Here is a 24,274-nt window from a genome sequence, read left to right on the forward strand (position 1 = left end):
AGACAAGCTGGCTCCTGTTGCCTTTCATGTGGTGGGCATGGGCCCTCTGTCCTCCCAGGCCTGACAGGTGCCGCGTGGCCTCGGGGGACCTGTGACACAGCTGGTGGTGTAGCCCTGGGGGGTCTGCCACTTGGCAACGGGGTGGAAGGTGTCACCTCGGCCCCACAGACTTTGGGGCGTCTGATGTGTAGAGGGAGGCCTTAGGCAGCCTCTCTCCAGGCCCCCAGAAGGGTCAGGAGGGGGACAGACACCCCTCAAACGTGATGGGTCATGGATGGTGAGTTATCAAACAACAAGGAAAGAGACAGAGGCCACCCTTGCGGGTCTACAGTATGTCAGGCCGCCCGCGGTGCTGCTGCCTCGGCTGTACAGTGAGCATTTGAGGCTCAGAGAAGTGAAGCGGTTTGCCTGAGGCCGCCCAGCTAACGAGTGGTGAGCTGAGCGGCCAGTGGGCTTTGCAGAGCTGGGCTGGACGCGGTGTGTCTGCTGAGTCCTCCCCTGCTGGGTTGCAGGCGGAGAGCAGATGCTGGGGCCCCAGGGACGGGGATCCCTAAGGAACCCCTAATCTTGGACTAGGTGTGTCTTGGGTGTGACTGTCTTTCTTTCTGAGGCAGCATACGGGCAGGGCGCGGTGACTCGAGGAGGGCAGAGACCGAGGCAGAGCAGAGGCCGGTGGCCACGCACCGGTGCAGGCAGGCCCTGTGGGTCTGTGGACGTACGTCTGACAGCCGCGATTCTCTGATTCCACGGCCCAGCCTGCGCAGCCTGCCCAGCCTGCCAGCCTGCCCGCTGCCAGGCCTGCCGTGTTCTTGGCGAACCCATACTGTTCTCTGCTGAGCGTCTCTCTTAAGAGCTCGGCACCTGTTTTGAATGGAGGCCGTGGTTCTGCTGGGGCGCGATGAGCAGCTTGCTAGACTGTTCTTTCCGGAGCCAGCGGCTGCCTCTTCTGTTTTGCAAACAGGGACGTTTGCCTGGCCCCCGACAGCCCCCGGTCTCGCCAGGGCCACGTCACGTCCTATGTGGGTCAGAGTCAGCCAGACCCAGCGGGGGCCAGGCCGCCTCCAGCTGGCTGCTCTCGGACCGGGGGCGAGGCGGTGTCCGCCTGTGGCAGGCAAGGGTGGGGCCGCTCGGCGCGGAGGTGCGCACGCAGCAAGCAGGGCAGGCAGGCGCCTGGGAGAGGCCTCCTCCGTGCTCTTCCCGCCGCCTGCCCCTTCCCAGCGTGGCTCACTGGGGCTCCCCCCGCCTCTTACAGCCCCGTCGGGGCTGTCCCTGAGGTCACTGCTTCCTGCCTGCTGCCTCCCTTCCTGCTGGAGGACCTCGGCGCCTGCAGGTGGGAGTCAGGTCGCTGGGGTCTTGCAGGCCCCTTCACCCCTTCTGGTGGCTTCATGCATCGCTTTATTTTCGAGGATGTTAAATGTCCTGCGGTTTTGAGGCGCGAGCGCCAACCCGGTTTGATTTCCCGCTCTGGGGTCCTAGGCCTGGCTCGGTGCTCACCTCGCCCCTTCGCACCTCCGAGCTCACCCCACGGCTTGCTGCAGCCGCTTCTTTCTCCTTTGTGTTCCTAGCAAAGTCTTCGAGGTCCTGCTGCTGCCCCGCAGGTTCCCCACAAGTAGCTTCATTATTTTAGTGAATGAAATACGTAATTTGGAGGTAACTCATTATGCCTAATTGTGCCATGTAGGTGCCAAGCGGATTTTAAAGATGATGATGGCTTAGGAGTTTCTCCTGGAAATACTGGCAGTGCAGTAGGACTTCGGAAGTGAGCCTGTGTCTCTGGTGACTGCCCCCCGCCCCGTGTCACCCCTTACCAAGAAGCAGCGAGGCAAGGCGGCGGGCTTGGGCCTGGCGGTGCGCGCGTCTGGGTGCAAACGCCTGCAGCTGGAGCCCAAATGAGCAGCGCCTCCTCGGGAGCTCGGCCTAGTGGCCAGGCGCCGGCAAGGACCTCGCTGCTCCCACTCGGCCGCTGACACAACTGGATGATATAATAGCAGCGTTGGGCGCTGCCTCTGTCATTATAATCCCAGGGAGCCAGTGATTATGAATAACGTTATTGTACAAAGGAAAAAATAGAACCTGCTTGCCTGACTCCAAAACAATAGGAGATGCAGCCACGTGGAGCCAGGGGTGCTGGGGGTGCTGGGGCCCCGCTGCTGGCAGCTGTAAGGCTTTTATTAAGCTGACCTTCACGCGATGGCTCGGGAAGAACGGAGAAGCAGCCGAGCCACCGACTGAGTGCCGATGACCCAGGCTGGATTCTGGGCCCAGGCTCCACGGACTCCAGGGACTTGCAGACGCCCAGAGGTGCCTCTAAGGTCTCCCCAAAGGGCTCAGAGCATGGCCTGGGTGGGCTTTGCCCCACCCTAGGGAGGCACATTCGCGTCTTTCGTGCTGTGGCTCAGGTGGAGCGTGGTGGGAAGCTCACTGGCCCTGGAGCCCGGAAGCCTAGGCCTGCCCCGACCCCACCCTGTGACCTTGGGCCCGAGAGACGGTGTGGAAGGACAGGGGAGCAGCCTGTGCAAAGACTGGGGGCTCGGAGAGAGCAGGTGGACGGGCGATTTGAGGTGAAACCATCTCATCCCAGATGAGGGTCCCTGCCTGCTGCCTGGCATCCATCTCAGGCAGGTGGGGGTGGGGTCCTGACTTTTAACTATGAGGTCCAGGCTTGCTACGACGTGGGTGTCGCTCCGTGCCCCTCCACACCACACCTCTCGTCACCCTCTCGCCCCGCCACAGGGACTTAGCAAGGGCCAGCCCGAGGGAAGGATTCTTACGGTGGCGTTTCTCCCCCTTTGAGGGTGGGGCGCTCCGGGCAGTGGGCCAACACTGGCCTGGCACCTCCTGGAAGAAGCCAGGTCCTGCCTGGCACCGAGGGCATGGATGGGGCGCCCAGCCCACCCGCAGTGCTTGGTCACCGTGGCTGGGCTGCATGTTGTCATGCAAGAGGGAGGCAGGGAGGAGGCAGACGAGCGGATCAGTGGTCCAAGCTCAAAGGAGAGTCATTTGACATGACCCCACCAGTGACATTTCCACCTCAGGCTGCATTAACAGAAGTATAGGGTCTATGGCAAAGGAGGTGATAGCCCCCTGTAGTTGCAATGATCTGACCACGTCTTGAATACTGTTCAGTTTAGGTCACACTTTAAGGGGGACAGTGACAATCTTCAATGTGTCTTGAACACAGTGGCCAGAGCGGACAACTGGCAAAGTCACATTCAAGCACAGCAGTGAAGGAAGTTCAGAAGGTGGGCTTGAGTACCCGCATTGCCCCTGGTGACCTGTGCGACCTGGGGCAGGTTCCCTGGCCTCTCTGAACCCTAAGTTCCTCATCTGTAAAGGGGGAATCAGCTTCTCTCTGCTGCAGAGTTGCCGGGAGGACGAGGACGAGGCAACGGCAGCCGCGGCCGGTGGGCCTTTCCTGGGTGCCCAGACACCCTGGTGGTTGCTCAGGCCCCGGAGTGCTGCCAGGAGTCAGGCTGGCACTGCCACTCGCCAGGAAATTGCTCATTATGGGGCGTGAAAGCGCACATTGAATTCACGCAGTTTATTTTTAAATAAATTTGGGGGAGTAGGAAAACAAAAAGAGACAATTTAAAAAGAACATTCTCCAAGTATAATGAAAGCTTTGGCAGGGGCCCAAAACCTGACCCCAGAGCCCAGCTCTGGAGCACAAGGGGTGACAGACGCCCCCTCAGCTGCCTTCCCATGCCCGCCCCCGCCCCGCTGGGTGTCACCCTGGATTTCCAGCTTTGCTTCTGAATGACTGAGCTTCCTATGGCCTAAAATCCCGGGCTCTGGGCCCTGGGAAGACTTAGGGCATCGGAGAGCAGCTTAACTACTGCATGAGCCTTTCTCTGGAGGGGCTTGGGGGCCCCCGCTGGCCTGGACGGCCGCCCCGCCTACACGTTGGGGCAAGGGAGGGGCAGGCCCGGCTCTGGGAGAGGTCCGGCAACCTGCCGGCCTGGTCAGCCTGAGGACCCTGCTTCTGAGGATGAGCACGCTGCGCCCCGGGGGTCTGAGAGGTGCAGCCGGGGCCCGGGTGCGACATCTGGGGATGGCGTCTGCGGGTGCGTGCCGAGGCCAGCGCTGCCCACGGGCCCTGGGAGGGCTTCTGCCCGAGTCTGGGTCGCCGCCGCCTCCCTCCCTAGACAGGAAACAGGACAGAGCAGTGCGCGCTGCTGGCCGCGCTGGGCGCGTGTGGCCTGCTGGGCTGTGCACCGGACGTGCGTGGGGACGTCGGTGCCGTGAGCGGCTCTGGAGCTTGGTCTGGGCTCCGGGGCATCGGCTGGGCTGCACCCCGGCTTTGCTGCCTCCCACTTCAGCCCAAACCTCTGCTGCTGCTCCCGGGGCCCCCGGCTGCCTGCCCCCACCCAGCGCCTGGTTCTCTCAGGAGTTTCTCCCCTGAGCAGTTTCCTCCGCAGAGCTCACCCTCAGCCCCCGGCGCCACCTTCCCACCAGCCTTCACGCTCCCCGGGGCGTGGGCCCCGAGACAGGAGGCCGGGCCGTCTGTGCCGGGACTCAGGTCTGCTCCCTGCACCCCCAGGACGGGCCGGAAGAGACTGTGCCCCGAGGAACACAGGCCTCGCTCAGGGCCAGTTGCTTCCAGTGCCTCCGCTGGGCTGGGCTCCTTGACCACAGCTGAGCTCCGTCCATGGCACCAGGGGCAAGAGACTCAGGACGCCCGCAGTTTCTCCTTCTTTGGTGCCTGGGCCTGGGCAGCAGGAGAGGCCGTGGGGTGCCACCTCCTCGGAGCGTGCAGGAGGTCCGTGTCCACACAGGTGGCTGCGTGCGAAGGGGTGGGAGGAGACCTGTGTTGGCAGGACAGGCCGTCCCGTCCCCCCCGGCCTGTTAGCATCGCAGTTTTCCACGAGTAGCTGCGGCAAAGCTCAGACTAGAATTAACATGCATAAAACCACTTACATTAGGCCCTTGGCGCCTGCCCGAGCTGTTGGAAGGGGGCACACACCCGCCACAGCCTTTCCAGCGGGAGCAAAGGCAGGGCCCCCCGCCACCACTGTGGTCACCACACCGCCCTTGCCCTGGGGTGATGCCAGGCCGGCTCCCACCCTTTCTGCTGCCCCCACCCCACTCGGCCCTCCTCTGGCCCCTGCGCCCTGCCCCCCAGTGGTCTCTGCCAAGGCCCGGCAGCTCCCCTTTATCTGTTTGGACGTGGGGAGCCCCTCCCTCCCACTTGGACCTGTGTCTCCTCTGCTCACCCTCTGGGGCTCTGTTTTCTCCGGCCCACCTGGCGCAGGCCCGTGTGTCCCGGGACAGTGGCTGCTGCTGTTGCAACCTCGCCCCTGCGTCTCCCTCTGGAAATCTACTCTGGACCTTGGTAGGATCTGGGGGGCCTCCGTGGGACCTGGTAGCACAGGATACAGGCTGCATCTCTTCCTGTTCCGAGGGCAGTTCCAGCCCGCATCTCTCCCTGTTCCCTGTTCCTGCATCCCCTGACACCAAGCAGGAGGCGAGTTTGTGTGCAGTCTGGGCACGGGGCAACCGTCCTGAGGTCTGGGTGTCCTCTGTGGTGCCCTGAGGCATCTCTGCATCGGTGGGCCCCACGTCTGCGGGACTGCAGGTCCTGGGTTTGCAGAAGCTGCTGTTCCTGCCCTGGTGGCCATGGAGGCCCAATCCTGAGGCCTTCAGGGTCCCACTGTTGTGCCCAGCGCGGTGGGCGGATCACTCACCGCTTCCTGGAGCACGTCTGAAGTGGCTCCCCTCTGTCCTCCTCCGGAGCCCCAGGACATTTCCCTGGTTTCCATGGCGATGTCAGTTTCCTGTCCCGACTGCTCTTCAGAGGGATTATAAATTCATTATTTCATACTTAGGCCTTGCACTCTGCCTTGCTCTGCTCTGGATTTCAGTGTCTTGGTAGGACGCTATTCATTTATTATCTGATGAAAAAAATAATGAATTGAGTCAGAGTCTGAGCTATTTCCTCCCCCCGGGGCAGGGACGGGGTGTTCACAGAGGAGCGAGGCTGTGAGCTGCCGGGTGGCGACTTGGAATTCTCCGCGGTGCACGGGGCTGGGAACTGCAGGTTTTAATTACTTGTGGATGAGCTGCGCGGCCGGGGAATCCCTGCGCACGGAGCTGGAGCCCCGCGGCGGCAGGTGGCGTCGGGGCCCTCAGTGGCCGCGTGCCCTTGGGGGAACAAAGCAGTGTCTCACCTCAGTTTCCTCGTCTTCCGCAGAATCTCTGCGGCCGGCTGCCACAAAGGATTGAAAGTGTGGCCGACCCCCCCAGAGGCAGCCGCAAAGGGGCTTGCCCACCGCGGCAGCGCCGGTGGGAACCAGCCACATTGCTTTCCTCGTGAGAAGCCATCCTGGCCCCGGCAGGGGGAGTGTTGGGGGGGGCTAACTTGGCCCCGTGGCACTGATCTTCTGGGTGCTCCTGCAGGAGCTGGTCTCTGCATCCAGCTAGCTTAGCCTCCTGCCCTGCCTTCCCACTAGATGCCAACGCGGGCAGTCAAAAAAATCCCAGCCATTGCCAAGTAGACCCCGTTTGAGACCACTGCCCAGGCCTCCTGGGGCCTACGCCATGGGGATGTCTGGGTGGGTCCGCCCCCAGGGCTGGTCGGCGCCTCCTGCCGCTGTGAGACTGTCCACTCTGCATTTCAGGGATAGCCGCGGAGCCTGTCATTTCCTGGGCGTTGTACACGGTCTTCCGGTGGACCTGCGTTTCACTTCTCTCGGACAGACACCTAGGATGGGGATGGCGGGGTGGGCGAATGTCTGCTCCACAGGCACATCGTTTCCAAAGTAGCCGCCAGGTTGCCCTTCATCCCTGGCGGCACTTGGTATTGTCAACATTAAAGTTTTAGCCATTCTAACAAGTGTCATGAGAGCGCTCTGTGATTTAATTTCTCTAATAACCAAAGCCGCTAAGCCCCTTTTCATGTGCTCAGTTGCCATCCGTATCTTTTCTTTGGAAAAGGTATATTCAAATATTTTACCATTTTTGTTGTACTGTTTTCCTTTGTATTGTATAATACTCTGTATTAGTGAATTATTAGAGCCCTTTACATATTCTGGGTCCAAATCCTTTGTTGGGTGTATATTTTGCAGACATTACTTCCCAGTCTGTGGCTTTTTTTAAAGATTTGTTTTATTTATACAAGAGCTGGGGTACAGGCTAGATGGGCAGGAGGGTGAGAGGATTCACCAGAGACAGTGCAGGAAACAGAACAGGCAGACTGACCAAAGTACACTGCAGAGGGGAGCAGCGGGGAGACAGGAGAGGTCTGCGCGCCATGTGGGTTGCTCCACGGCCGGCAGGGATTGAACCGGCACTGCAGAGGCTGCAGACAGCTTCACAGCGCTGCACTCAACCGCCTGCGCCACCAGGGAGGCCCAGTGTGGCTTTTTTCCTATTTCTTAACAGTGTCATCTGAGCATCAATTTTTAACATTGATAAAGTCCAACTCATCCTTAGCTCTATCACACTGTCTTTTTATGCTCCATGATTTTAGGTCTTATCTAAGAATCTTTGACCAACTCAAAGTCACATTTTCTTCTACAAGTTTTATAGTTTTAGACTCTACATTTACATCTAGGTTCCATTTCAAGTTGACATTTATCTATGGTGTGAGGTAAGGATTGAGGCTCTTTGTTTTTGCAGGTAGATGTTTGGCTTATGATTTAGCACCAATTGTGGAAAGCACCATAATGATTCATTTTAAAGGGATGGAAAAAGAGAAGGAAGAATTTCTTGGAAGAGGCAGCGAAGGGTCTCACGAAGCCCCGTGGAGTGGAAATCATCTTAGCCCACTGAGAGTAGCAAGCCAGCAAGCTTGCTTACAAATACTTCCCTGCACACAAACGCCAGCCACTGTTGGGGCCTGGGCACCCTCTTTTGCAGGTGGACGGTCTGGTAGGAAAATGCATTCCCTCAGAAGCACAGAAAGGCAAAGCCTGAGGCGTCCAATCCCGGGGCTGTTGTGGCGATGAAATTAGGTACATGGGTGTGGCTTAGAAAGTTCCAGGTTGTGCTCGTGATGCAAACACAAGCGGGGCGAGGCGCGCGTTCACCAGGAGGAGCTGTGGCGGCAGCTCTCCACCACCGCGGGGGCAGCTGGGCCACTGGGGCCCATCTGGACAGAGTTCGGTGGCCGCCCCCACCCCTGCAGCTGCACAAACAGGACCTCTCGCCCTCGATGCCCTCCTGCTCATGTGAAGCGTACAGGGGAGACCTGGCCAGTGTGCCACGGAGAGAGGGGAGCCCCAGGGCCCCAGGGGCCCCTCTGGACATGCGGGCAGCAGTGGGGTGTGGCCCAGTCAGTGGCTGCAGTGAGGAGGGCCCGTGCTGTAGGCCTCGCGGGTACTGGTTGTGGCTCCTGCGTAGGGGCCCGTCTGCCCAGCTAGGGTGCCGTCCGGTGGTGGCCTTCAGCATTCCGTCTGGCTTTGGCGGCATGAGGAGGGACAGCTGGACCTGCTGTGTGAGCTCCTGACGTTTTTCTGGTCATGCTGCGTCTGAGCGTTTCCTTGGATCCCCCCCCACCGTCCCGTCTGTGCTTGCTGGTGGTGCTGATCTGGCCGGCGTGGGGAGCTCCCCGCCGGGGCTGCTTGGGCCAGCGGCGCCGGGACGGACACTGACACAGCTGTGGCTGCTGCAGCAGGGTGTCGGCCCGGCCACCCGGGGACAGGACGCAGCGAGGCCAGGCCCTCTGCCGAGGGTCTGCTCCGGGGGCCGGAGGCACAGGAGGCCACAGGCCGTGGACGCAGCTGCTCCCGGCAGGCGCTCGCCCCGCTTCCCGTGAGAGCGGGCGCCCTGCGGCATGGCACGGCCGCCCCGTCATTAACTTCCCATGGCCGCTCGGCTTAGACAGGCCTCCTCGCGCAAGTGTTTTGTCTTTGTCAAGCTGATGGAGGCGGCTCTGTCTTTCCCCCTGTGACGGCGGCGGCAGGGGCGCCGTCCCTGGAAGGGGAGATGCCAAGCCTGTGATTTAGCTGGCGGGCTCCGGAAGTTTGCCCTCGAGCTGCATCTGCCCGGCCTGCTCTGCGCGGGCCCCCCGGAGGGAGGCCGGCTCCACGCACTTGAGGTCACGTTCCGGCCTCATGTTTGGCCCCCGCAGAGTCGCTGCCATCCTGCCCCTCTAGGGAGTCCGGGGCTCCCCCCGCAAGAGCTTGTGGAGTTGACTTCGGGTGAATCTTCTCGCCGAACAAGCCACACACGTCCCCACTTTCGCGGGAAGGAGCCCCCCATGCCCGCTTTTAGCCGGGATTCCTGAGCATCCCCTAGACGCGCAGAGGAGCTGGGCTCAGGCTGATTCGTCCCGAGAGACGGACGTCCAGGGCCTGCGGGAGGACGGCCCCTCACTGCGTGCTCTGAAACCAGTTTCTCCTGAAAGTGACCTTGAGCGAGGGCCGGTGCGGGGTGCACCATCCTTGCCTCCTGGCTGGTGCTCTCTGTGGGTCCACTGAGATCCGAGCTGCCCCTGGAGGGGTGCAGTCGCCCCACTGCTGAGAACGCCCGTGTGTGGGCTTGCCCGTGCGCCCCCAGGCCTCTGCCACGCCCTGCAGGCCCCGCGACCCCCGCCCCCGCAGTGGAGAGCAGACTGGTCCCCAGTCTGGGCCTCCTGGGACCGTCCTGTAGAGGAAGGGCACCTCCCTCTTCTCGCCCCTTTGTTGCCACAGACACTCATTAGTTCTGGGCTGCCCAGGAGAGTGCCTCGCTGCCCCCGCCGTCTGCGATGCCCACCCGGTCTCCAGCGGTCATTGGGAGGGAGGTGTCGGGTCTCGGTGGGGCTCTCCTGCCCGAGACGCTGTGCGGGAGGGTGGCTGATGCTGGCCTGGGCAGAGGCCGCCCTCAGAGGCCGAGCGTGGGCGGGATGGGCTGGGCTCCCCCGTGCGTCCCATTTGCTGCCAGCCCAATGGGAGCTGGGGCGGCCTGACCCCTGGGCAGGGAGGGAGGTCGGGTGCCCCCGGCTGTCCAGGGCACCACGGGATGGCACGGCAGAGCCCCGGGCAGAGCTGGGACCGACGGGCAGGTGCTCAGGGCGTTGTGACAGATGGAGCTGACTAGGGGCGGGCGTGGGGTGGGGGCTCCCCGTCAGTGTGGTGTGCAAGCTAGTGCCTGTGACCAGCGCGCTGAGCCCGCAGGGACGAGGGCAGGCTTGCGTCCACGGAGAGGGGTGACCGGGCCAGGCGGGCGCCCTCCACAGCCGCCTGGCCGGAGCGGGCAGGGTTTTCTCGACTCTGAGCAGAGCGGGCTCAGTGCCCGCGTCTCCTGCTCTGCGAAAGCCGGCAGCAGTGGTGTCTGGGGGACACGGCGGCGACAGCTGCAGAAAAGTGCTTTTTAGAAAGCGCCTAATGTTATTTTTAAATTGCTTTTCCTAAAATACTCGGCCTCAGACAGTGGGCGCGTGACTGCGACGCCTCTCCCGCACCCGGGCCCTCGCCCCACAGCCGCTGCGTCCTGCTGGCCGGGACGGTTCTCGTGTCCAGCGTCTCTCAAAGGGGCCCTTGCAGAGAAGAATGGGCGTCGGCCAGTGCCCAGGGAGCCACCCCCGAGGGCACGTCAGGGTCTTCAGAGACGTATCCCCTCAGCCTGGGGCGTGGGGCCGGCTGGGCCTCCCGCGGGCAGGGCTGGGGACACGTGCGGCCGTGTCCGCGGGTCTGGCCGGGGAGCGGCCGCCGGCCCTGGCTGTGTGCGGGAGCAGGGCCCACGGGCAGTGGCCGTCACACTAGCTGCGTGTCCTGCGGTGTGGAGGGGCAGTGAGCGCCCAGTACTGGACTCCTGGGGCGTCGTGGGGAGGCGGCGGTGGGCGCCCGCAGGCAGGGCCAGGTGTGCAGAGTGGGGGCGTCTGCCGCAGGGAGGATGGGGTACACCATGGTCAGCCTCTGAGCTGCGCCAGCTCAGCCCTGCTCACGGGCTGTGCAGGGAGGTGACCCGGGTAAGCAAAAGACGTGGCTGACCCCGTGCGCCCGCCGCGCCACCTGTGCCCTGTCAGGGCGGGCCTGAGAGTGACCCAGCCCGTCTCCTCCTCCCTCCTGTCTCCGCTTCCCCTCACCCCTCCCTCACCCCCTCGCCCTGCTCCTCTCCCCTGGCAAAGGCAGATTCCCCGCGAGTGGGGCGCCCGGCAGAGGACAGGTGGGGGGGTCTGGTTGCAGGAGGAAAGTCTGCTCCAGCTGTCCTCCACTTTCTTATTCAAGTACTATTCCAGTCTCCTCTTTGAAAGAACTTTCCAGAACAGTGGACACTAGGGATCCATGTCCCCCGGTGTCTGGTGGGAGGAGCAGGGTCAGGGCGACAGCTCCCTGCGCGAACTCTGGCCTGCAGCCCTGAGCAGGCTGAGGACCTACTGTGTGCGGGCTGGGAGGCAGGAGGCACACGCCCTCCTCGCTGGTGACAGGTAAAGGGGCCCTCTTGGCCCTGGCCCCGCTGTGGCCATACCTGTGCCTCCTCCGGCTCTGCAGGGGGCAGGAAACAAGGAACACAGGCAGGTGGGCGAGGGCGGGGCAGGAGGAAGGAGGGGATCTTGACAGTCAGACATAGACACTGGGGCCTTGCGTGGGGGGCTGTGGAGGCACTGGGGGGCATGGGGGAAGCCAGCCCTAAGCAGGGCAAGCTGATGGTGTGTGCACTGAGGGGGATGGGGCCTCTGTGCAGCAGGTCTGGCCGCCAGTGCGGGGGGCCAGGGCAGCCAGGTTGCCCTGAGGGCTTCCCCAGGGAGGCTCCCCCCACCCCCAGTGCTTTGCATGCACACTGGTTACAGTTGACAGGGGCTGCCAGTGCCATCTCTAGGTGTCCCCAGGGAGGCTGGAGACCAGCCCCCACAGCAGGGGCAGGAAGGCCACCCTGTGGGGAGACGGGAAGAACTCCTGGCCCCTGGACAGCTTGGCCCCAGACTGGCCTGCACCTCGGAGACGGGCAGCAGGTGGTGCTGGTGCGCGGGAGGCTGCAGGTTTAGAGCTTCTTGGCAGGAGCCTGCAGGGCCGCAGGGGGCAGGGTGTGTGTGTGTGTGTGTGGAAGCTGGTCCTGAGGGGGGCCATGATCCCCCTGAGAAGGGCCTGGGGGGAGTGGGCTGGGGAGGGGCCGCTGCCTGGGGTCCGGCGGGAAGGGGCTGTACTGGGGCGTCATGGGGCTTCTCTCCTGCAGACACAGGACATTTGGGAACCCACAAAAGTGTTAAAACTTCCTTGAAAATGAGCAGGAAACACTGTAGGTCAGGCGGCTGCTCGGATATGTGACTGAAATGCTCTTTCCCGACACCCACGCAGCCGTGAGATGTGATTTAAATACACGTGCGGTGGCAGCCGGCCTCAAAGGCCGAAGGCCGCAGGCCCACAGAAGTCAGCTCGCACTCAGTGCTTGAGAGGAAAGGGTTCCTGAAAAGGGGGTGCAATTTCATTGCTGCCCCCCATTTCTCCAGCTGGTAACTAGTCTTCTCAGTGCTGGCGCAGGCCCTGAGGGGCATCTACCTACGTGGTGTCTGACCACCAGGCCCCGCTTTCCAGAAATCCTGAGAGACGGGCCATGGGGAACAGCCATCCTGTCTGGACTCCTTGAGGCTGAGGGCTGGGGTGCAGGGGCCCTGCACCCCCACATTGGTTCCCCAGTTGCCCCCGTCCCCTTGCGCACAGCACCCTCTGGGCTGGTGTGGGGCCTTGTTTCCAAGGGTGTCTGGCTGTCGGGGGCGGGAGGGCCCTGAAGTCTGGGGACCCTATTTTAAAAACAGGATCCGCAGCTTCCACCCCTGTAGGATGCCCCCGGCTCTTCCCACGCTGAGGGGTGTTGTGGCCACGTCACAGCCCCCCCGCGCCTCTCCCGGACGCAGATGGGTCAGAAGATGCCCCGGAGAAGCCCAGGAGCTGAGCCTGGGAGAGCAGCCCCCTGGGGTGTCGCCAATAACTGCGTCTGGCTGTCAGAGAGGGGTGACGGGTGGCGTGAAAGCCCAATCGGGCCACGAGGACGGAGAGGAATCGGAGTTTTCCAAGGACGGCCGGGCTGGGAGTCCCACAGGAGCCCCTTCAGGAAATACATTATCCCTTAAACAGATTTGGTGTAAAAATTCCATTTTCCACACCTTGGTCATGTTCCTACATTTATTTTCTACCGACTGATTTTGATTTATAGGGGTCCTTGCCGAGCGCGGTGGTTCTCGGCTGTTTAAACACTGGGTTCCTCCAGTGCCCCGGGGCTCCTGGGGAGGGCGGGTGGGGCTCTCAGCTACCCCGACTTCCAAACAGCAGTGAGGGTGCGGGGGGATGGGGGGGACCAAGCCTCTCTGGGCGGAGCTTGGGCAGGGAGCTAGTGGCGCTCTGGGGAGCTGGCCGGCCGCGGGGGGACCTCCTCCAGCCTGGGTTGGGCTCTGTGTGCTGGGGGCGCCGTGGGGCCAGGGCCCAGGAGATCCCCCGGCTGTGTGGCTTCCAGTGTGCTGGTGTCCTCCTCTGGATGGGCAGGGTCTGCTGTCCAGGGCGCCAGGACGAGCGGCGCAGCTGGTGGTTAGCAGCAGGCCTGGCCCGGGCTCCAGGGGCGGGGGCAGGGCCCTGTGGGGGCTGCCGGGCTCCTCCCCGGGCAGCCTCAGCCCCCAGCGCTGCTCCATCCGCGGTGCCCCCACCGTGCCGTGGCTCCTTCTTCTCTTTCTAAGGTCACTGGCCTTTAGATTGGGGGGCACTTATGCGATCCTAGTGATCTCGTCTCCAGACCCTCTGTGCCCTCCTCACAGGCCCGTTTACCAATAAGGCAGCCCGCGGCCCAGGGGGCATCCAGGCTCTGTGGTGGCCAGGAGGGGGCCCAGCCTTGACGGGGTGTGGGCAGAGGGTTCTTAATCTCCCAGGCAGCGGAGCCTGCGGTGAGTCCCTGGGGGGGGGGGGGGGGCAGGGAGACCTCAATGTTGCAGAACTGCCCACTGCAGGCCGAGCGGCGGGGCAGGGCTGGGAGGGCGCTGTGCGCAGGGCTGCGGCCTGCTGGAGGGTGGCCTTCCGTGCCCCACCCGTCCCCCACCCGCCTTCACCTCCACACCCAGCCGGGCCCTGGTGCAGCCTGGCTCCGGAAGGGCCCCCGAACCCAGAAAGAAGCCGGGCGTGTGGTGTCCAGGGTGGAGCAGGACTGTGTTGTTGCACCTTTTATTTGAAAAGAATAACAAGCTGCAGAAACAGTCCCCAGAGCGCCGTGTCCTTCGCCAGCTGCCTGCACCCACGTGACAGAAACCCCCGGCCGCCGGGGAGAGCAGGACTCCATGCAGACCCTTCGGTGGGAGGCTGGCCCGGGTCCAGACCCCTGCTGACACCCTTGCCCAGGGGGAGGGGCCCCGAGTCCTCCCCCAGACCCTTATCAGAATCCCTCGTCTCCCAGGCTGCTGAAGCCCTGGCCCTGACGCCCTCACGGCCCGGCGGGACGTCCGTCTGCTGGCCACTGCCCCCGCCCCCGGACCCCGCCCCCGGACCCCCGCTGCAGACCCCTGCCCCTGGAGCCCGGCCAGCGCCTGCTGTCTAACCACCAGGGCTGCGGGCCCAGCGGCCTCCCCCTTCCCGAGGAGCTCGGGGGGCAGGAGGGGCCGCACAGCCCGCCGCGAGATGGAGCCGGGTCAAGGCGACGTGCTGGGTGCCCCCCAGTTCTCTTCCTGCAGCCGGGCCCCCAGCGGCCAGGCCGAATCTCGGCTCCGTGGGGAGGAGGGTGTCCCAGACTCAGGGAGGGTGGCTGTTCCCTGCAGTCGGCTGCTGGGGCCCCCCTGTCCCCTGGCTGTGGAGCAGGGAAGGGACTGCCACTTGGCAGGGGGCCCTGTACTTCACACTTGGTGCCACACAGCATCGTCCCCGCCACTCGGGACCTGTGAGCACCATCCTCTGGTGCTGCAGATGGGGGGGCTGCCTCACAGCAGGCTGTGCGCTCTCCCCTGCCACCGGCCTCTCCTGGAGCTGGCATCAGGGAGGACGGGGGAGGGGCAGAGCCACCTCAGAGCTCGTGGCTGCTGTGGGAAAGCTGGTGGCATCAACTGCTCACACCTGGGAGGGTGACAGCCCCGAAGGCTTCCTGGAGGAGGTGGCACCCATGCTATCCCAGTAAGGCACACTTGCTGGGTGGGTGGAGAGGTGCAGGAGTCCATGCCAGGGGAGGAAGGGGGAGGGGTACAGAGGAGGACAGACGTGCCTGTGGCTGCCAGAGTGAGGCTGGGACGTTTATTGATTTATTCATTCAACAAACTTCAGAGAATATTTCACTTCACGCGTGGCATCCCGCCCAGGCTGTTCAGCGCAGCTCTTCCCACTAGGCCGCCAACAAGCCCCACCCACAGCGTGTGAACAGTGCCTTACAGAGCTCCCACTTGCGACCCCAACCCCAAAGCTAACACTTAGGGGATCCTCTTTGGACCCAAATTAATGCCAGGTTAGGTTTAACCCCAGTGCCAACCCCAATCCTAACTGTAATTCTGCCTATGCCTAGCCCTGCCCTAAACCAGCCCTCCCTAACTTTGCTCTAACTCAATCCTGACCCCTGGCCGACCTGGCTCTGGCCCTGAGGGGGTGGCCGGCTCACTGCCCACCTCCTCCTCTGCTCCGGGGTTGCAGGCGGCGCAGAGGCAGGCGCTGCTGCGGGTGTCAGTCACCCGGGACGGGCGGGCCCTTCCTGGCTGTCCCACTCTGGCTCCTGGAAACCCCTCCGGGAGCAGCAAACCCATAAAATATAAATCAATAGGTTAAAAACACGCCGCTCCTGGCGTGCCCAGCCCTGTCACGCTGCCACCGGCTCGAGGTTCCGCCCAGCTCGGGCACCGAGGCCCCGGGAGAGACCCCGCTTTGTTCCCGAGCAGGGCGGCCCCCACGCGCCGTTGCCGAGGGCTTGATGTTTATTTCCCTCGTCGCGGCCTCTGCGATGACGGCCTGTCCTGGCGTTAGCCCCGGGGGAGCAGGAGCAGCCAGGCCGAGTGCTGGAGCGTCCGGCTGCCTCCACGGACCCCGTCGGACGGCCAGCGTGGTGACCCCAAGTTAACCAGGCCAACTGCCCTGCGGGGAGCCGGGGGAGGGTGCGCCGCGGTTGCTTCCCGGGGGTTCCCATGGCAACCGCGTGGCAGGGACAGCGAACAGGGACAGCAGGAGTGGAATGAAACTGGACGCGGGGGAAGCGCAGGGGCTGGGGGCGCCCTGGTTGGCCCGGCAGGCGAAGCCTCGAAGCCTCATTCCCTTTCTCTCCGCGTTCCCGCGCTTGCTCGGAGGAACTCTGGGCTGCACGTTGGTTCTCAGTGCTGTCGGCCGTTGCGCTCTCTGCTCAGGCGTGAGAGGAAACGGCTTTGTGCCGCGGGCCCTGTGTGGGGGTGAACCGTTCGATTTTAACACCGCACAGGCGAGTGTGCCGCGGTGACCGTGGGCCCCCTCGGCCACCTGGTGCGCGTCCCCCCACTGCCGTGGGCATGTCTGCAGCCTTCCGTGGGGGCCTGCCCTAGTCTGGGGGCCCCGCAGCTGTCCTGGGGCTCCTGGCTGTTCTAGGTGCTGGGGACAAAGCCCTGCATGTCCCCAGGGACCATCACCTGCCGTTGGGGCTGAGCTCGGTGACCCCCCACCGGCAACTGTCACCCCTTCTGGACCAGGGTGCTCCCAGAGTCTCCCGAGAGCAATCCTGGGTCTGAAGGCTCCAGGCAAGAGTGCCAGCCCCTCCCGGGACCCCCACAGAGAAAGGCCAGCCCCCGGGAGACCCCAAGCCCTGTGGGGGCGTGCCGTGGGCTCCCCTTGAAGACCCTCGACACCGGCTGACCTCTGCCTTTTCTTTCTGTCTCCGCCACAGGTGATCCTGATCCTGACTAAGTACTACCATGCAGATATGGGGAAGGTTCTGGAAAGTTCTCTGTGGCGGTAAGTCAGCCCTGCGGGCGGGGCTTCTCGCTGCCCCGGGCTGAGAATCACTCACCGTGGGGTCCTCTCTCTGGGTTGACGCGGGCATGGAGCCGGCCCAGGGTGGGCGGTGGGTCCCCGCAGAGGCCCTGCCCGTCTCCCGTCCTCTTCCCGCCCAGAGGTGGGCGGGGGTTGGGCTGGCATCAGGAGTCAGGCCAGTGCGCCATCTCCTCGGCTGTGCTCAGACTCCCAGATGCATCCGCCCGCCGTGGCTCAGCCCCAGCGCTGGTCAACGAGTAGCCGAGGCCACGGGTCTCCAGGTGGGGGCCAGCCCTGTCACAGGCTGCCCTCTTGGTGTTTGAGCGAGGTGGGGGAGCAGCAGTTGGGGGGGCAGCTGTGAGAGGCGCCTGGGCTCTGCAGGCCCAGGGCGGGGAGGGGCCCGGGGGCTGCACTCCCTGGGGTTGGGGTGGTGGTTTCCGACATGACATGTGTTTCTCGGGTGATAATTATTCACTTGCTATTTGAAGCCCATAAACCCCCAACCTGCTGGCCAGACCGGGCTCGAGCCGCCTCCGTGGTACCTTTGCTGGGGGCCGGGCTGTCCCGGGTTGTCCTGGGGCTGGCAGCTGTGGAAACGTCCCTTAAGCTGGGGCGTCCTTCGCCGTCGTGTGAGGACAGGTGTGGCCATGGCCAGCGCTGGGCTGGCCGTAGGTCGGGAGCCCCAGGCTGGGAGTGGGTGAGTCCCGCTTACCCCGCCACACCCCTCCCTAGCCCACCCCTCTCAGCCACCCCTCGCCGGCCTCCGGCAGCGCCGCCCACGTCCACGGGGAGGACAGTTTGCTGCCAGCCCTCTCCCCCGTGAGTCCCCGTCCTGCCTGCTGGTGGACTTTGGAGCAACTCGCCCGCCAAGCAGAGGTAGGCGGTCACTTTCCTAAATGCCCCGCGTTGGACGGTCACTGTGTCCAGACGAGGCTGGAATCTTGCGGCTCCTCTGCCAGGGCCTAGGTTGCCGGCTGGCTGAGGGCGCGCTCTGGGAGGCCTGGACGCGCAGTCCTGCTCGGGGAACGGAGCAGGGCCGTGCCCTTGGCTGCGCGGCGGCTGGAGCAGCTGGAGCTGCTGGAGCCTCCTCTCCCGAGGCCGGACCAGGCCCCTCCTTTCCAGGCCCCTGCCTGCCTGCGGCCCGCACCAGCCTGCGCCCGCAGACGTGGGCTGAGCTCCCAGCAACGGCACGGGCAGACTCAGAGCTCTCCTCCCGAGAGCCTCAGTCTCCCCATCTGTGGCGGGGGTGCGACCCCGGAGTGGGGGGCCTGGATGACGTAACGCGTGACATCCTCCGGGGCAGCGTGCTGCCTGCATTCAGCAGCTCTCCTGTGCAGACCTGCAGATTTTAATTTTCCGAGTTCCGTTTTCACGCCCGTCTCTGCCGCCAGACGTTTCCTCCGCTTCATTATAGAGACACGTGGCCGCGCCGGTCATCTCAGAGCCCCGCAGCCCGGCCTCTCAGCCCGCGGTCCGTTCGCACGCTGTTTGGAGAGGTGGGGCCGAGGGGGGGGCCCGTGGGTGCTGGGGTGATGATCTGGTGCTGGGCTGCGTTAGCGAGAACCTTCTCACGCTCTCCCTGGCTCTGTGGCTGGCGTCTCCCTGCAGCATTCACAGGGCCTCCCGCATCCACTCCCGCGGACAGGGGGCCCTCACGAGCCCACGTCCCCTTCTTCTCTGAGCTCAGACGCCCCCTCGCCGGGCCTCCCACAGAGCCCGCTCTCCTCCCTGGGGCCCCAGGTCCCCACCTGCCCTGCAGGACTCCTGGGCCCGGCGATTGTGAGCCACCAGGCCCCGCGCATGTCTCAAGACACGTGTCTCACGTCAACCCTTTCCAGGGGCTTCTAGATAGAGCGGCTGCTAACTCCGCTCCCGAAAATTCTCCCTGAAAAATACCTTAAAACAAAAAAATGGTAACACGCAGCCATCTCTGAAGTGTGGCAACTGGAAGAGAACACGCACCACAGCCACCGTGTCCCCGGCCTGCGCGGCTGCAGCTGTTCAAATCTGAGGTGAATATTCTGACGCGTCTCTTCAAGATGCAAATATGTACACGTTTGATCATTTTTGAATCCCAATTTAATAGTATGTGTTAAACGTTTTCCTATGCGCCTACGTATTTTCAAAACCGCTATTTTCAAAGCCTGGAATAGACGCTCAGCTGAAGGCGGTATTATTTATTTAGCCAGAGCCCCATTTTTAGACATCTGCGTCATTCTCAGTTTTCACTGATGTCGGGATGTGCAGCGGCAGCGGCCTGCACGGCTTCTCCCGCCTTCTGGTTGTTCCCTCAGGAGAACCCTCCGCCGGGACCTTCCCTCCCGGGCGCTAGCCTCAGGGTGTCGGGAGCGCAGCGCATTTGTGTGGGTGGAGTTTGTTTCTGAAGCTGCTGTTGATGTGACCAGGGAAAGGAAAATAGTCATTTAGACAAGAAATAAGCCACATTGGGGTGCTCTGTCCCCCTGTGGAGCATGTCCCCCTCAGCTGCGGGCTGCACCTGCTCTGCGGCTGACCCCATGAGTGGATGGAGGCCACTCACCTTGGCCAGCCAGCCCTGGCCATCGCCGCATGCTCCCCAAGGTCCCAGAAGTGTCAGGCACCCTCTGGGCATCGGAGATTCAGAATGAACAGAATGGGGTGTCCCCCCTCCAGGACCTCACCAGCCGGGGCGGAGAGTCCACGATGGCGCCACGATGGGCGCCTGGTGCTGAGGCTGAGCCTCACAGGGGAAGTGGCGGGGGCAGAGGGCGGCGGGCAGAGGCTGGGAGGTGGGTGACTGTTACATCAAGTGACCACAGCTTAGTGACCTAAAGCAGCACAAATGCTTTATTACGGGGTTCTGGAGGTCAAAATCCGGCGAGCACCTCGCTGGCTAAAGTCAAGGTGTCAGCGGGCTGCACCCCTTTCTTGAGGCCGCGGGGATGGCTGCCGTGTTTCCTTGCCTGCGTCCCTGGGCTCGCCCCTCCTGTGTTCTGGTCTCTTCCTCTGAGCGTGGGTGGGAAAGCGCCCCCTTTTAAAGCCCCACGTGCTTACATTTGGCTCGTTCAGAGAAGCCAGGAGACTCTGCCAGCTCGGGGCGCAGTCCCCTCTGCCCGTGCGGGGGCCCGCGCCTGACTCTGGGGCTGTGCATGTGCTCGGGAGCCCCTCCCTCCTGACACCTGGCACGGAGGCAGCTGGAGATGCGGCCCCTGGGGTTGTCTCTGTTAAAGGCCTTCTGGGGCCCCAGTTGAGCCCGAGATAGCGACATGTTAATGAGCACCTTGCTGGGTCTTGGGGGTGGCTGGGAATGGGGCAACCTTGTCAGAGAGGAGCACTGTTGAGGGGCCCACAGGAGAGAGTAAGCGGGCATTTCAGAACGAGCGTCTGACCTGGGCTGTGAAGGGTGCATGGGGGTTCTCCAGCGGCAGGCAGGGGAGGCGATCCAGAGAGCACAGTATCAGGGCGAACACAGAGGCGTGGGCCTCTCCGGAGTGAGGGGTCCTGAGAAGTGTGGCTAACGGTGGCCTGGGGAGCCGCTGCTGTGAGCCGAGGGGGGCTCAGAAGCCTGTGTGCCAGCCCAGGGGCTCTGCCTGGGTCTGCGGGTTGGGGCTGCAGTGGCGGGTGTGGGAGACACGGGTCTTGGCCACCGGAAACGTGCGTCCTGGAGAGCGGGGAGGGGTCTGATGGGTGCCGGGTGCAGTGGAGTCCGCCTCGCCCCCAGGGCCCGGGGTGGGTGCAGGGTCCCCCTGCTTGTGGTCGGGAGGGTCCGGGCTGGGCCGGGTCGGGCTGGGTCTCAGGAGGCATTACCCCCGCCCACCCCCACCCCAACCTGGGGCCGCGGAAGAAGAGCTTGCTCTGCCCTGCCGCTATGGCCACGCTCTGCCCTCAAGGTTTACGGCGTTTTAATGAGACTCCCCAAGTGAACATATGAAAAACCGTCTTTGTTTTCTATTAGCAGTAAACCCTGCGCGGGTGTGCTTTCAAGGAGGGAGCCATAAACCTGGCTGCAGGGAGACAGCACCCGGGGCCGTGTCGGCCCAATGGCATCTGGGGTCCCCAGCCCTGGAGCGCAGGGATCTCTGTCCTTCAGCACATTTCAGGTGCACCCCGGTGCGCCCCTAGACCTGGGAGCCAGAGTCGAGTGAGAGAGCCACGCCTCTGCCCCGTGGAAGGTAGACAGGTGCGGCCTGGGCTCGGGAGCTGGGTGCGCGGCGCTGCGGGACAGCCACGGGCGTGCGGTCGTCACGTGGGCGTCACGCAGGCATCGGCTTTGCTGCGAGACAAACGGCCCCAAATCAACGACTTACCGGGCTCAGCAGGTCTCTGTTCTCGACTGGGCTCTTGGGGGGACCGTGGTCCCCTAGGCTGCCCTCTCTGGGGGTGCTGACTGTGGCTGGGGAGGGGGCCACGGACAGGTCTCCTGGCGGCTGCCCTGCTGGGGCATGGCGCTGGGTGGAGGCCGCGGGGCCATGGAAGTGATGTCACGCCTGGCTGGGACTCGCACGACGCCCCCCCTGCATGTGTCTGCCAGAGCAGGCCCCCCACCAGCCTCTGCCCTGGGCTAGGTCCATGACTGCCCCTCTCCGCCCAGGGCATGGGGCAGCAGGTGGCAACGGGGCGGGCATGGAGAAGAGGTTTGGGGAGGGGCGACGCTGTTTCCAGGCCAAGGAGCCGTGTCCCAGGCCGGGGCGGCGGCGCGGGCTGCAGAGAACAGAGAACAGAGCTGGGGGCGGGACTCCAGCGTGGAGGCCTTTCTCCGGAACTCCCTGCGGCCCTGGGTGGGCGGAACAGGGCCCCAAGAGGGCTGTGCGAGCCTTGCTGGGGAGCAAGGGCCGGGCCCGGCCTGGAGGGTGGGGGGGGGCCGAGGTCGCGGCCGTGACTGCCTCCGTCCCCACGCGTGTGAGCTCGTGTGGGCTGGCGAGAGCGCACGCACACCAGTGTGAACCAGGGTGAGGGGTGAGAGCTGGGGCGAGCGGGCGTGAGGCTGCATGAACTCAGCGCCCTGGTGGGCTCGGCTGGGGACTGGCGGCCAGGGCCGGGGCGCGTGGGCCGGCTGTGTCAGGGTCTCCGAAGGAGACGCCCCGCAGGAGGCCGGCCTAGGCGGGAGCAGAGACGGGGGCGGTGGTGCCCATGCCCCGTCCGGTCCCGGCGCCGGCCCTCACCCGGCGGCCTGGGGTGCCCTCTGTCCTGTCGCCGCAGCGGCAGGTGTGCCCCGGGACTCCAGTGGCATTGAAATCAGGGACCCGCCCGAGGTGCCCACGGGTTTCATCATCGCGTCCCTCCCACGGGAGCCTTGGCCCGAGAAACCTGTCTGGGAGGGGTGAGCCTCACACGGTGACCCATCACATGCCCATCGCCCTAAATAAGCAGCCCCGACCTGTCAGCCCTCCTGCGCACCAGCCGCGGGTCCCGCCCCCAGCCGGGCGCGCCCAGGGGGCAGTCGGGCTGAGCCGCCAATGTCAGCATGCACGGGCCGTGCCAGCCCGTGCCAGCCCGTTCCTCTCGGGGAGGGGGCTCCGATCTAGGCGGCGCCCGAGACCTCTTCCCACCAAACCACTGCGCCCTGAGCCGGGTGGGCCCAGCACGGCGGTGCTGCCGCAGGCCAGGCTGGGGCGGGGCGTCAGCTCTCGGAAGGACCCGCCCGCTCTCGCTGCTTTCTCGAGGGCTGCTGGGGGGCTCTGCGGTCCAGGGGCAAGCCCCTGCCTGTGCACGTGACCGTGCGCATGGGGACGCCGGCCACAGACAGAAGTGGTGGCCTCAGGGGTATGCCAGGCTGCTGAGAGGGCCACCTGGGGGCAAGGCTGGGGGGCTCGGCGGAGGGACAGGGGTAAACTGAGCCGGGGTCAGCACATGTACCAGCAGGACCTCGCTGAGACACGACCTTGTCCCGTGCAGTCTGGGGGCCGAGGGGCTGGTTCAGCGGACCCTGCCCTCGCCCTCCCCGGGGGAGCCGGCTGGCGGCTCTGGGCCTGCCCCGGGATTAGCCCGCCCTGCCCTTGGCTCCGCACGAAGCCGGCTGTGTGGCCCTGCTGGGTGCACACGGCCGCTGCCCATGGCATGCCAGCCCTTGCAGCACCCCCGGCGAGCGCTCCCTGTGCCCCCTCCCCGCCCGCCCGAGACCTTGGTGGGGTGCCCTGTGTGGAGTCCCTCGCCTCTGCGCCCCTGCACACTCTCACCTCTCACGCCTCAGCTCGGCAATCAGCTGATCCACCGCCCCCCCCCCCCCCCGCGCCCTAATCTCAGGGGAATTTGATGAGGGGACCGATAAGGAGCCGCAGCAGAGCGCAGGAGCAAGGCTGGGCAGGGACAGGCCGGCAGCCCCGGGTCACGACCAGCAGCCACGGCCCCAGCTCCTGGGGCACCCCGCGCTTGGCTGCGAGGTCCCCAGGCTTCCTTCCCAGCTAGCGTGGGGGTGAATATCGTGTTCGAGGTAGGCGAGGATGTCAGGGCAGAGGGAAGGAGCCCCTGTCCTGCTCTGGCCGGCCCCGCGGGTTCCTGGGCGTCAGCACCCGGCAGCGGAAGGCGCGCCTCTGGGCCGTCACATCTGGGCCAAACTTCTGCCAAGAAAAGGGGAAACAAACACAAACCAGCCCCCCATCCCCCTCCTGGCCCCGGTGAGGACAGGCGGGCACCGGGGTCACCATTGGTGGGTTTTCCAGAGACTGGACCGAAGCCCAGATGCCTCCTCCCTGGCAGAGGGCTGGTGCCGCGCCCGAGTGGCCCTGGGAAGCCAGGCGGGCGCCCCTTGGCAGCCCCAGTCTCCACGCGTTACTGGCGCTGTAGGCCGGGGCGGGGGTGATGCCAGAGAGCGGAGGCCGCAGGCGGGGCCCGTGTGCCTGGGAGGGGCCCGGGCTGAGGTCACGCGGGGCTCCAGGGCTGGTCACGGCGACACGGCAGGGCGCACGCTGGGCTGGCACGGTAGTGGCTCTGCTGCGGGTGGTGGGGGTAGCTGGCTCCAACCAGAGGGGGAAGGGGACTGGGCAGCCCCCAGCGAGCTCCACCGCGAGTGACTGTGGGTGTGGAGCCCAGGCTTGGAGGCCAGTGTGGACAGTGGCCTCTGGGCAGGGGCCCTTCCCTTCCCCCTCCGGGCTTCCCTGCCTGGCCCTGAGGGGCCCGTGGCAGCCCAGCTGCCCTGCAGCCAGCAGTTGTCCCTCCCAGACTCACAGCCGGGCCGGAGGAGAGGGTGCAGCTCCAGCCTGTTCGAAAGGGACACCACGGTCCCCAGGGCACCTGCTGGCAGGCCTACAGCCTTGGTCACTGCTGGGGCCGCAGCTGCCTCCCATGACCACTCAGGCCCCCAGGTCCAGTGGCCAGCGTGATCCACCCTCCGTGTCCTTGTTGCCAGAGGCTGACCATCGGGCCAGGCCTGCTCTGCCAGCGTGGGGGGTCTGGAAATGTGGCCACAGACCTGCTTCCCGGGGTGAGAGTGGACGGGACACGGCTGAGAGCTCAGGCTCTGAGAAGCGGCTCCTTGGGGCCCTGCCAGCCAG

The 24,274-nt window shown here is 64.5% G+C and overlaps 1 protein-coding gene across 2 annotated transcripts in view; it reads left to right on the plus strand.

Moving 5' to 3' along the window:
• Positions 1-24,274, plus strand: part of SORCS2 (sortilin related VPS10 domain containing receptor 2) — a gene marked incomplete at both ends in the record, with an annotated part of 184,482 nt that overhangs the window by 70,438 nt on the left and 89,770 nt on the right. For both annotated transcript variants that reach the window (XM_084233654.1, XM_084233655.1), the window contains one exon: positions 16,720-16,787. In XM_084233654.1, coding sequence (XP_084089780.1) covers positions 16,720-16,787 — 68 coding nt within the window. The remainder of the gene's footprint in view (positions 1-16,719; positions 16,788-24,274) is intronic.

Source organism: Talpa europaea (assembly GCF_964194135.1).
Source record: "Talpa europaea genome assembly, chromosome: 5".
Taxonomy (NCBI): domain Eukaryota; kingdom Metazoa; phylum Chordata; class Mammalia; order Eulipotyphla; family Talpidae; genus Talpa; species Talpa europaea.